The sequence below is a fragment of the Phodopus roborovskii genome, unplaced genomic scaffold (genome assembly GCF_943737965.1).
Source record: "Phodopus roborovskii unplaced genomic scaffold, PHOROB, whole genome shotgun sequence".
NCBI classification, from domain to species: Eukaryota; Metazoa; Chordata; class Mammalia; order Rodentia; family Cricetidae; genus Phodopus; species Phodopus roborovskii.
In genome coordinates this window covers 19,578,441-19,591,252 of record NW_026126416.1, presented here as the reverse complement: position 1 = coordinate 19,591,252, position 12,812 = coordinate 19,578,441, and the positions used below count along the sequence as shown (strand labels likewise).

Here is a 12,812-nt window from a genome sequence, read left to right as displayed (position 1 = left end):
ATGGGGTTCAGCAAATTCGGTATATTCAATGCATTTATCTTAATGCTATTTATCAGGTTTATCAGGACACAACCCATTGTTGAGTTGGCAACATCTGCATGCAGTCGAGTACCACAGGTTTTCATATATTGTTTATGTTTGAATGTGAGTTGTATGTGTGTGTCTGTGTGTGTTATGTGTGTACATATGTATGTCATATGTCCCACTCACTGTTTTTGATTGTTGGAAATGCAGATTCAAACCATAAAACCAAGCTAAAATTACTTGGAAAAAAATAAAACCATGGTGTAGTTGTTTTTTATTTTTAATTTACTTGTTGGCATGTTCATCTTCTTTTTTTTTTTAACAAAGTAAGCTACTCCCTGCCAAAGGATTAGCTAACATAATTTGGACACAGTATGAGGTGATCTTTTCTCTTCTGCTCCTCATTTTGTTTCTTCTTAGTAAAAATGCACAAAATGGTAAGCGATGACTTTGACTAAAGTCAAAGTTGAAAGGGAGCCATACCTAGGTTGAACCCTTCTGTCCACCCCTGACTAGTCCTTAACAATAGCAACAATTTTACAGGTCCATTTTAAGAAACGGAAGGGAGATAAAATCCAAATACTACACCTAATACAGCAAATAGCCTCCACTTCAGGAATATATATATATATATATATATATATAGCCCACGGCTTTGCCTGGTAAATAGAACAATAAGGCTCTTTTTTTTTTTTTAAAGGAATGTTGAAATGTATATCTCCCTGGTCACCTAGAATAACACATAAATACATAAATCAATGAAACTTTCAAAACTACATCGTTTAAGTTGGAAGTAAAGGAAATGACAATGTTTTCCTGTTGGGTGTTCTTTCAGTGTTAAGGCTGATCACTTAATCTTGGAAAACCTAGAAAATTCAGCAGCTAGAATGCTCTCCTCCACTGTGATGACTTCTCTGGAGTGTGCAGCTTTTGCCCTCCTCCACCATGATGGCTTCTCTGGAGTGTGTAGCTCTTTGTGTTACTCTCTTACACCTGCACCTTAATAGGTGGCCAATCACGGCTGAATCCCCAAACTTCACTTTGGAATGTTTTAGGCTCAAAAAGAAAGTGTTCAGATTTAATGGTTTTATGGCCCATCAAATCCTGTGTGGTAGTCTCTAATTGCATCCAGCGGCAGGGATTTCTTTTAAAACTTTTTTTGACAGTTTAATAAGAATTTGCTAATATGCTGAGCATTCCTGGAACGCATTAGTGAGGTGACTTGCTTTATATATGAGGTCCCAGCACGCCCTCATGTGGCCTTTGTCCACGTAACAAGCTAGAAATACAAGAATAATTTTTCCCCCTTCATTATTTCTCGGTTTAAAGCCGATAAATAAGCAGTCTCATACAACTCCATGGAAGATAAGGTAAAGTTTTATAATGATCACTGTGCATATAATGAGATAGATTTCCACACAGCAAGCAATTGAGAACTCAAACTTAGGGCTGAAGAGATGGCTCAGCTATTTATGGCTAGGCTCACAACAACAACAAAAAAGAAAAAGAAAAAAGACAATAGAAATCAAAGTGATCTACCCAACTTGCAAAACATAAACCAAATCTAACTTTGGCACCTATTTTATCAACTAGTAAGATTCATGATCATGCTTGCTAATGCCTTCAACATATGAAATATATGAGTGGTTAATTTTCTTCCCAGAAGAATAAGGACAAAACTTAGAAACTGGTGGTGGGGGGAGGGTAAATCTCTTATTTATAGACATTTACAACTCACTAAATATTAGAATAATTTTCAGTTGTTAAGGTTAAATAATATTCTGCAGCAAATCTTTTAGTCACAACAGATGGCCTGGCAGTAGTGGCTAAAAAATGATGGTGGAGAGCCATGTCTTTAATCCTAGCACTCCAGAGGTAGAGGCATGTGGATCTCTGTGAGTTCGAGCCCAGCAAGTTCCAGGACAGCCAAAGCTACACAGAGAAACACTGTCTATAAAAACAAGACAAAACATCAAAATAAAACAACAACAAAAAACACAAAGTTTCCCAGTCAAACCCCTCCACTTCATAAGAGTTTTTTTAAAAACTGTAGTCTCTGTTGGTGTATAAGACTCCTTGCATATGCTCCCAAACTTTCCTAATGACTTTCATTTTCTTTGGCTAAGTTCTTCTCAAAATCAAAAGGCTAAAACATGGTACAGGTTTGGTTAATATTCTTAAACTATAATATTGGGCTTTGGGTCTCTTGCTGAAATTAATGATATTTGGGACATATCAGTGGTTATCCAGAATATTATAGCAAGCATCAACTAACTAAATAATAACATTGAGTAAAATATCAAAGCCCTCCAGTCTGTTTCCACATTGACAGGGTTAAAAATCAGTCCTTAGGTATTTGGATCAATGTATTTTAGGACTGTGTTAAAGACTAGATGAGATAACAAATTTAAAAATCCAAGATAAATGTTGGTTATCTTTCCACAAGACTTTGAAGGATTACTTTCTGAATCTCATAAATATTTGCCAAATATTTATCCGTGTCTTCAGCAAGATCCAAAGATAAATGTGCCTCCACTTCCTGTGCTATACCCCAGCAGAGCAGTGTGAGAAAAGAAAGCAAATGCACACAAGCACTCATTCCCTGTCCACACTCTCCAACCACTGTCACAAAACACACTAGAAAAGACGGAATCCCAGGAAAAAGCATAAGGGCATCTATATACTTTGAAATTTTAAATGTAATCAAAATCATGTTTTTAAAGTGTAAAGATCACTTACTCTTCTTGGAGATTTTCTGGATTTGTGTGTGTGTGTGTGTGTGTGTGTGTGTGTCCTATTTCACTGGTTTCCTTCACTAGCTTTGTTTCTTGGCTCTTGTGGTCATGGTTATTACTATTTTGTTTTATGGCATAGCCCTAGCTGGGACTGACCATACACCCCAGTTGGCTACCAACTCCCTGCAATCCCTCCTCCCTGAATCTCCTAAGTGCTGATGTTGCAGGCATGAGCTACCATGTCGAGCTTGCTCGTTTTGTTTTGCAGTTTTCCCATTCCTTCATGTTTTGTTTAGGAGTAGAAATCATCCCTTAAAGAACTTTTTTTGGGGAATACTGGACTCGCAACACAGCAGCAAGCATGCTCAATAATAGCAATGTTTACAAGGTCCTTCAGAAGGGCCCCAAGCCCTTTGGGACATAGTATGCAAACCACTGGCCTTACTTAGGCAGCTTGCTTTATCAGTGAGGAAACAGTCATCCTAGAGAGGGAAAATGACCTGTCACAAGAAGCAAAACCAGTTAGTGGTGAATTTCCACATAAATCAGATGTCGCTGCATAACAGCCCGGGGACAGTTGTACCCCACAAAAGTATTTTGTTAGTCTCACACACCGTTGTCCTAAATAGTGTTTTAGGGACTTTTGATTTATTTGCCAACATATAAAAATAAGGAATTGTACATTTTTAAAAGTTGAAATTTCTTGCTTCTTTGAAGATATCTGAAGATCTGGTAGCCTCTCCTCACTCCCTCAGAAACAGTCAGTTAGCTAGGACGTGGCTGCCCCCTTTGGGATACAACAGGCAAGCACAGGACATTCCTCAGCATGGACTTAGTTACCTCCACTGCTCTCTGGATTATACATTTAAGCTTAGACCTTAACGTTAATTTTTGACATCCCTGTATAAATTGTAACACAAAAGTATTTAGTGCAAAAAAGATGGTTTTCATTATAAGATATAAAGAGAGTGTGCCTCCTTGGAAAAAGATCATGCATGCGAGGGAAAGATTTGGGGAACTAGGGGCTCTGGGGAGACAGTGAACTGAGTGGCATGGCCCAGCACTGTGAACTTTTCTAGCTTTTATTTCAGTACCCACACTACAACAGCTGGAATCGGAATATAATGCTCTCACTCGTTTCAAGCAACTAGCTGTTTACTAAAGTATAAAGGGCCCCTGAGTTTTACCCACTTCATGATTGCATTTCAAAATTAAAAGTAAAATGGACATCTCACTCTACAACCACCAAGAAATGGGAAAACGTGGAATCTAATCCATGGGTCTAGAGCCTGTCAATTTGTGCCCACAGTGGTGACAGGACAAGGCCAAAAAAAGGGGGGGGTGGGTTTTGAGTCATACCCTGTGAAGAAATCTGGAAATTACACAGGGATTGTGAGACTATGGTGCCCTGACAATATCCAGAACTGTCGAGAGAACGCCCTAATTTCATAGGTCAGAGCATTCCCTATGGACATAAATGACCACATTTATTCTCATTGGCCAGGCTGACAGGGACACTTTGTCCTGAGATTACAAATTAACCTCTCTTCTTTGAACTTGACCCCAAATCCTTTTCTTTGTGAATAGACTGTGTCCCTGGAAATACAAAGTTTAAGGGCCAGGGAATTAGGAAGGTGACAAAAGTCTTCCAGAACTTGAATAGATTTCACAATATTCTCAGGGGTCAGACTTAGGTTTTCTAATTCTTTCTGGGAATAATGGAGTGAATCAATTAATAGATCCTCGATTCTGTGGCGATTCCCTGCATTTCAGAGAGAATCTGCTAAGCATGAACACTGTCCCATTCTTGCGCTAGTCTTTCCTGGGGCTAGCTAACTACATCATTCATTGAGTGTGCATTTCTCCAGAAGCCGAGGAGCACAAGTCCTTACAGCTGAGATGAATCCCAAAGTGAGCTAATGGGACCAAGTAATGAGAGAGTGGGGAAGACAGACAAAGAAGAGAGTGTTAATGAGCAACAACTTCTGTGGACAACTGTGCCTCAGTGGCAGTGAGTGGCAGTATCAGAAAATGCTGTGAGTTCTGGATCAGTGAGCGCCGATTTCTGTTCATCAGTGGCTGCGACCCCACAGTCGACTTCTGTGAGCAAACACAAAATACCAAGTTTCAAGTTACGAAAGAAAGAAAGGATGAATTCAAATAACCGAGTCAGTTGCAGCATCAGCTCAAGGGCCTCTCCTTTTCCTGCCAAAGAAGCTCATTATCCCAGACCCAAATGCACAAACCACTGAACAATTCACAGACCACGCCCACATGCACAAACAGACTAATAGCCTTTTTCTTTTTGTGACTTGATGACCACTCACTTACAGGATTAATTCTAATATTAAACAGGACAACACATCCTAGATATTCATGAGAACACAGACGGAAAAGCCTGAAGAATGCTGAGTGAGGTCCTTGCAGGAGCTTCCGGCATACATCTGTATTATAACCTGAAAAGGTGTTACTCAAATGGGAACTTATCGGAGATGCTGGATTCCAGAAGATAGAGTGCTAATCTATCCCTTCTGCCTTTTCCACTTCATTCAAAGGTAGATTGTGTATGTCATGGCCCCAGAGTCCTGCTTTGCACACACCTATAAATTAATGTCTTCTGATGCTAACTCCTTCAGGGCATTTTCCAAAGAGCACACGGTAGTTAGGAGTCACTGTTCAAGAGACAAACTGCTGGGATCTGGACAATCCCTGTCACTTATAAATAATGTAGCCTTGGACAAGTGATTCATCTTCTGTGTGCCTCAGTTTCTCAATTGAAAAATAGGCTTAATAATATAATCGCTTCTCTGGGCTTTCTGAGGACACTGTATCTTAATAGCTGTCATGTACTTAGACAAGTGCCTGGAAGGTGGTGAACCCTTGCTAAATAAATCTAAAAGGGCAAGAGTCTAATGGGCACTTAATATCAGCTCCTGGTTAGTGCCATGGGAAACAACAGTTCAACGAATAGTCCTACCTGGTCTGTAATCTCAGTTTCTAAACAAGCCCTTTCATTTTATTCCAGCCCTTCCTTACCAGAACCTTGGGCTTTGGAACCACAGTGAGTAAGTGGGACTACAGCCTGTCATTACTGGTTATGAAAGCAGTTCTCTGAAACTCGAGCTAGCTGTTCACCAAATGGGACAGTAAATGCCAAGTAATGTACGTAAAACAGTTCCCTGACCCCAGAGTAACTTACCAGGAGAGCTCTGCCTACTCATGTACTTGCTTCCCTCTCCTTCTGTCCTCTGAGTCATTTTCTGGTTTCGTCTCCTCTTTTAAGTCTATTTTTTCGTTGTTTCCTTCTTAAATAATAATCCAAAGAATAGTTTATAAGGACAGGCCAAAAGCCAGAGAACATAAAATAATCCTGCACTCAGCCACTTCAAAAGACAATAGTAAATTATAGTAGGCATCTTCATTTTCAAACACAGTCTGCTTAACATGGGTCTGGCTACTAACAAAAATATGAAATGTGTGCCTTCCTGTCATTTGTAACTGCTTTTTAAAGTAATTGAAGTATAGCATCTAGCACGTCTGTAATCACAGCACTCGGGAGGCTGAGGCAGTAGGATCAGGCTGAGCTATAACAATAAATTCTTACCAAGAAAGAGAGGATGGGGTAGGGTGAGGATAGGTTTTAAAAAGGAACAAAAGGAGAAACAGATCATAATCACTTTCTGAATCATTTTCAAAATGTTGTGTCTTTTGGCATGCTTGACATTTTCCCATTGCATCTCTAATTATAAGTCACCTGCCAAATCAAAATCAAAATCAGGAAAATCCTTATACAAATATTTTGCCTCAAAAAAAATTAGAGCATCCTATGAACTTCCCATCTTAAATCTTTGATACAAAGTGCTAGATTATTTCTTAGCTCACTCTGCTTCCTACCCTCCCATCCATATTAGAAACTGTACATTTCTCCATAATCCTACCAGGTATTTCAAAATAATTTTACATTTAGAAAATAAAATACAGAGTAATGACTTCCATTCTTTGCATATTAGTAAATGGAATCTTTTTACTCATTGAATCTTCCATCTGTTTATGAATGTCTTATTCTCTTTCGTCTTTGTATCATTTTCTTCCTCAAGGATTATTTACATCAAATGGACATCAGCCCTTTGCAGTTTCTTATTTTCTCAACTATTTTTCAGCTCCTCGAAAGTATTCACAGTATCCCATGGAATATTGATATTTACGGAAATTTGGGTGCCCTGAAGTTTTAATCCAGTGTGCCCATCTCTTCACTTTTATCCTGTTGCCTGAAGCTTCGTATCCCAACTTTAAATAGACCTACCCTACTACACATTTTTTAGTACAGTCTCAGTCTTCCCTATCCAGTCCCCAATGCCTGGGGCTATGTGTTTCTGGTGACACTCTGAGGATCCTCATCTGCATGTGACTCTAGCATGAAGGACACTGCTAGCCTCTGACCTATGCTTTCACGGTGCAACCTTCTGTGTCAAAACAAAGTTTTGATGTCCTTGGCAGAATCCTGTGGGAGTCATTTCAAGGAAGACTGTAGATTCATAGGAGTCTTACTTCTCAGGATTAAAATGTTTTGAGTTCATGTTCTTCTGGCCTTCATCGCTTGCCCTGCTAGGCATCAAAAGATGTCAACTGTGATTCTTCACCACTGCTTCCACATTTCCAAAGCATTGTGGGCATAGCTCTATGTACAGCCTTTGACGTGTTCAGTGTTTCTAGGGAACTAGGGAGTTGATCTATTAGCCGTGGTGAGAGACTTCTTTGCAGCATGTTTGTTTTCCTCTTCGCTCCTTCCTGAGGCAGTGGGAAATGCTCCACTGGGAATAAAATCCACCCATACGGTAGAATCAAGACCCAGTACCATGGAAGAAAACAGAGTGAACCGCTTCTGTGCTTGTTCTCTCTTTATGCAAATCATTTCGGTTTGCAATAACCTGCCACTCAAGACCTAAAACCTTCTACTTCTCAGATCTCCAGTTTTTTATTTTTTTGATAGTGTTATGTAGCACGATAAATAAAAGACCTAGAGACTGATATTGGGGTTCAAGCTCCAAGCTGAACATCAGGAAAGCAAAGCAGCTGGCCACTAGTTTTACCTCTACCTCAGACTGAAAGGCAATCCTGGCTCCACCAACCCTTAGACTATATAATCCCAAACTGCTCTGCTCTCCTCAATGTGGCTCAAGAATCCTGAGAATGAGTCTACTAAAGACCCTGCTCCAATCTTTTATACCTCTCTAGGGCTGGGATTAAAGGTGTGTGACACCAAGTGCTGAGATCATCTTTGTGTGAGCTGTATCTCTTAGCACTGGTTCAATTTTTGTAGTCAGTGTGGCCTTGAATACCAGCAATCCATCTACCTCTTCATCTTGAGTCCTGGGAAAAAAAATGTGTGTTCCTGGCTTCTATGGCTTGTGGATGACTCTGCTTTCTGTATGCTCAGGCAAGATTTAATGAATCATAAATATCACCACAGTACTACTCATAAAACAAATAACATCTGCTTAGCACTACTCTGTGACCCCCCCCCCCGCAAGAAACCCAGTGCAACAACTACTAGTTTGATCCCTGTTTTGCATGGACCATAACCAAGAAAAGAATGGAGAGTATTGCCCTGAGCCACAAACTAGAAAGTTGATGGTAAACCAAGGTTCTTTTGTTTGTTTGTTTGTTTGTTTGTTTGTTTGTTTTAATAAAAGCACCATGGGAAGGGTGCTGGAGGAGAGAGCTGCTACTGGTCTCTTTCTGTGTCCGTGTTGAGCCTTCTTTTCCTACCTCTGACAGTGGCCAGCTCACCATCCACATGAGCCATGCACTGCATGGCAGTAGCCCCGACACATATTGGCATGCTGACTCTCTGTCCTAAAACATTAGTCGACAGGTCAATGTCAGCAACATTCCGGAGCATTCGTGGATACAGCTTCCACCTAGAATTTAAGTAATATGAATATTAATATATATAATTTAGAATTTCAAAAGTATAACTCAAACTTTAACATATTTTTTAAAAGAGAAAATTATATTTTTTTTCATCAAGCCAAATCCATTTTATAAAGCTAAAGACAAATGGACAGTTTTAATGTTTGCTGTCATGGAAAGCAAAAGGATGACAATCACATGCATTAAATATTACATGGTATCCCATTATGCATGCAGCTTGTTGCGTGTGTGTGTGTGAATTTGTTGCAGTTTTAAAATATAAAAATGAAGATGGAAATGGAATGCCATGTCATTTTTAGTAACATGTGACTGACACAGCAAAACGCTTCTGTCTCGGCTCACAGTTCTGAGAGCTATGATGAAACCAGGCAGCCATAATGACAGCCAGAACAGCCACATTTAGGTCAGTCAAGTCATCCTTCACGTTCCCTCGTTTCCTTTTGTAGTGAAACTTTCTCCTCCCCACCTCAACCCTGGCAAACATGGTTCTGTAATCTTTACCCTTATATTTCTGCTTTTAAAGAATAGCATATGCGTGTGCTCACACAGTACACTGTGAGTCTGGCATGATGTGCTTAGTGTCCATCTGTCTGCTTTGTGTTAGCACCAGTTTGTACCACTGGGCTGATGAGTCCTAATTCATCTCATGGAGGGTATCACTCCTAGGGGACACTTAGAAGAATTCCACTTTGTATTGTTGATAAGCAAAGTCACTATGAACATCCACTTACAGGCTTCTGGATGAGTGTAATTTTTATTTCCCTAGACCATTTTGAAGATATACAAAGTCCTAGAGATTACATTTGAACTTGAGAAGGCACAGGCAAGTAGTTCAAAGACAATTACTTTTAAAATTACAATTATTTTCTTCAAAGTTCTTGAACTAAATGTTGGCTGGGTTCACAGAAGAAGAATTACGGTAAAGGAACAGCTGATTTTTTATTTTATTTTTGTATTTATCTTGTTAGTTAAGCCCTTTCCTTGAAGTAGTTAATAGGAACTACATTTTTTAATATTTGAAAATTATTGTAAATTATTTTTCCTGTGATTCCTCTATGTTAGGACAGAGGTTACCACTAGGCCAACAATAAAAAGAAGTCCATAAATCTTCCCAGAGAATAAATTATCTCTCCTATCAGCAGAATATGTATCCCCTACTTGTTTATGTTGATTATTCTCCTTATTGTTGTTGGACTAAAGCATTGTTATACCAAATGTCTTGTTTACACACATGTGCAGGCCTAGCCAGGAGTCCCAGTTAATTTTCTGGACTTTACTTCTAAAGAGGTTGAGGTGGAGGTTGTTCTTGCAAATAGTGTGAGGGTGACTTCAATTAGGAGAAACCGGGGGGCGCCCTTCTTTGGAGGAAGCTGCTTTCTCTAGGAGCAGTAGTGAAGGCAGTTGACAGTTCTGCCTTGAGGACTTGCTAGAGGTGGCTAATCTAACCTTCCTCATACAGCAAACTAAAAACGTTCCATCCCTGAGACTCATAACACGGTAGTTTTAGTGTGTAACTCCTGTGCTGAACATCACAATTGTCATCATTTTCCTGCACTCCACCGGCTCAGTTCCCAGAAATCTTCCTCACCATGGACACTTCCAGCATGACGCTGGGATCCCCATTTTGAAGGGGGAGATGAAGAAGCCCATAAAGGAGTTTTTATTACCAGTCATCTCTAAGTGCTTTTAGAATGAATGAGATTTTAATAGTGGTGACTGACACATCAGCTTTGTGAAGCTTTAATATTAATATTTATTTATGATTAAAGGAACAATAAAGGAACAACTTCATGAGTACACACAAAATTGCAGAGCACTGGCTCCTCTCTCTCTCTCTCTCTCTGTGTGTGTGTGTGTGTGTCCGTTCGTCTGTATGTCTGTGTCTCTCTCTTTCTGTGTGTGTGCATGCACCTGTGTGTAAAAGGTGCCTTTACAAACCACAGCTTTCTGTCCATAACAGGCAGGCTTAACTTATCCACTAGGTGGCGCAGTCATCTTAGTAACAGCTTGCTCTCACTTTTCCATAAATTTATTTTCTGTTTCAAGACATTACAGAGACTCGTCAACCCCCACATTTCTCAGCAAAAGTAAAACCAGTAGAACAGGAAAGTATACATCTTCTAAGGCGTCTTCCATGTTTTTGCATTTCCCAAATAACAATAACTTTGCCAGATAGTGGATATTTCACCCCTCCACCCAAAACTACCCCAGATTTAAATGACTATCACCACAACTATACATCTAATGATGCTTCTCGTAACCTTATGTTGCTTTCACATGGCGTCCACTTTAGCAACAGGCTGTAAAGATAGAGAGAGCAGCTGGACTACTGACTAATAAGCCTTTCAAAAGACTGAACTGAACAAAGGAATCGTAACATGACTTTCAGCCTACATTTCACACAGAGCAAAGGCCTAGGTGCTAACTAATCAAAAACTCAAGAGGTACACACTTCCTGGAACATAACTGCTCCCTGAAAGAATCCACCAGTTGCACAACACTGAAGCCTCCTACCTACTTCTCACTAAGTACCCAGAACCGACTTTTCCAGAATTCTAAAATACCATCACATGGATTTCCAATGCCTTCATCTTAACTTTCCACACTACAAATTGAAAGCAAATGATTGAAAAAGCTCCTTCCTCACTAACATAACGTGTCAGCAGAGAGATGCAATGCTGTGACATGTCTACTTAGGTAATAGTGAAAACACCACCATTGAGTAAGTATTGTTTCTCATATAATGAAATGAGGATGACATCACTTTTATCTACCATATAGTTCAAATGAACCCCCCCCCCCAACTCGTCAGTGTCTGAAAATTCAGGAGGCAGCTTCTACTTCTGATGTCACCAACCTGCTAAATACTCAGACTACCGAGTTAGTTTCCACCAGGAGCACCTTCAGGAAAAGCTACAGAACCTGTGACTGGCTGAGGAAGCCTTTCCATCTGTGTATGAAACAAATAGTGTAGTAAACTTTTTCAGTTTACTGAATCTGGTCAGGCTATTCAAATTGAAGCAGGCTGGCATTCTGACATTTGCCTTGTTCTTATATATTTGCCAGAGGAAATTGTGTTCTTGTGGGTGGTTTGTTTTATTCATTCTTTCATATGTTTTGGATTTTTTTTTTTTTTGAGGAGGGTGTTGTTTGTTTTTTCTGGTCAAGATAATGCCAGTCCCAAGCCATACCAGGAAATACCTCCAAGCAGCTGCTGGGCCACACAAGTGGTTCAAGTTTCCAGAAATCCAAACTGTGGTTGTCAGATGTGTGTATTGATGGACAGGGCCAGTGGGGATACTCCCTCTATTTGCTGAAGGGAAAGGGGGTGAACTTCACCAATGCCTTTGAAACACCCCAACCTTATGTCACAATGTTATCTGATGGTTGATTGTTTTGTAGCCTTTATTAGAAACAGAATGGGAAACCTCGGGGTAACTTTCTTCCTGCTATCTACCCAATGCCACCAAAGCTAGCAGAAATTCTATTTTTACTTCAACTTGACCAGCTCAATAACACAAAGCTAGGCATTATGGGTCATGGAGGGAGCCACATAACAAAGGGGGAATTGAGATGTTAGATTGGTAATCTTGCCTGATAATTGGTGTAGTACAAACACTAAAAACAGGCTGTCCTCTGAAGAAACGTGCTCAATACCTTTTTGATTTCTTTAAAAGAAACAAAAGAATAATCAAGTTTCATAAAAGACATGGCACTGTGAATCGTTTGCATTATCTGTGTCCTAGGAAAAAATAGTCCACACATAGGTTGCTATTTCTAATGGGAGTGCTACAGAACTCACCGAAACCAAGAGGCTCACCTGGTTGATTACAACTGGGAAATCACCATGACACAGAAAGTTTTTAAAATTTCTCAGGTTGCCAAGATCGTCTGTTTTGCTGTACTCCTTTGCTCTCTTTTGTATGTTTGGGGACCATTCTACATCATTTCCACCCACTAGGTATGGAACTAAGTCAATGTGTAGCCATTGAAATGCAAGTGCCTGTTGGTAGGAACTTTCTATCCAGATCATTGTTAAGCTCTCAGCTTTGTAGCAATTTTGTCTTAGGAAAACAGCTGAAAATATAAGTCAAACAATTGTCCAGGCACATTTGCACA

The 12,812-nt window shown here is 39.8% G+C and overlaps 1 protein-coding gene across 1 annotated transcript in view; it reads right to left on the bottom strand.

The window, feature by feature from the left end:
* The window catches only part of Hao1 (hydroxyacid oxidase 1), a 47,655-nt gene that overhangs the window by 33,212 nt on the left and 1,631 nt on the right, over nucleotides 1-12,812 (bottom strand). The window contains exon 2 of the mRNA XM_051183315.1: nucleotides 8,529-8,680. Coding sequence (XP_051039272.1) covers nucleotides 8,529-8,680 — 152 coding nt within the window. The remainder of the gene's footprint in view (nucleotides 1-8,528; nucleotides 8,681-12,812) is intronic.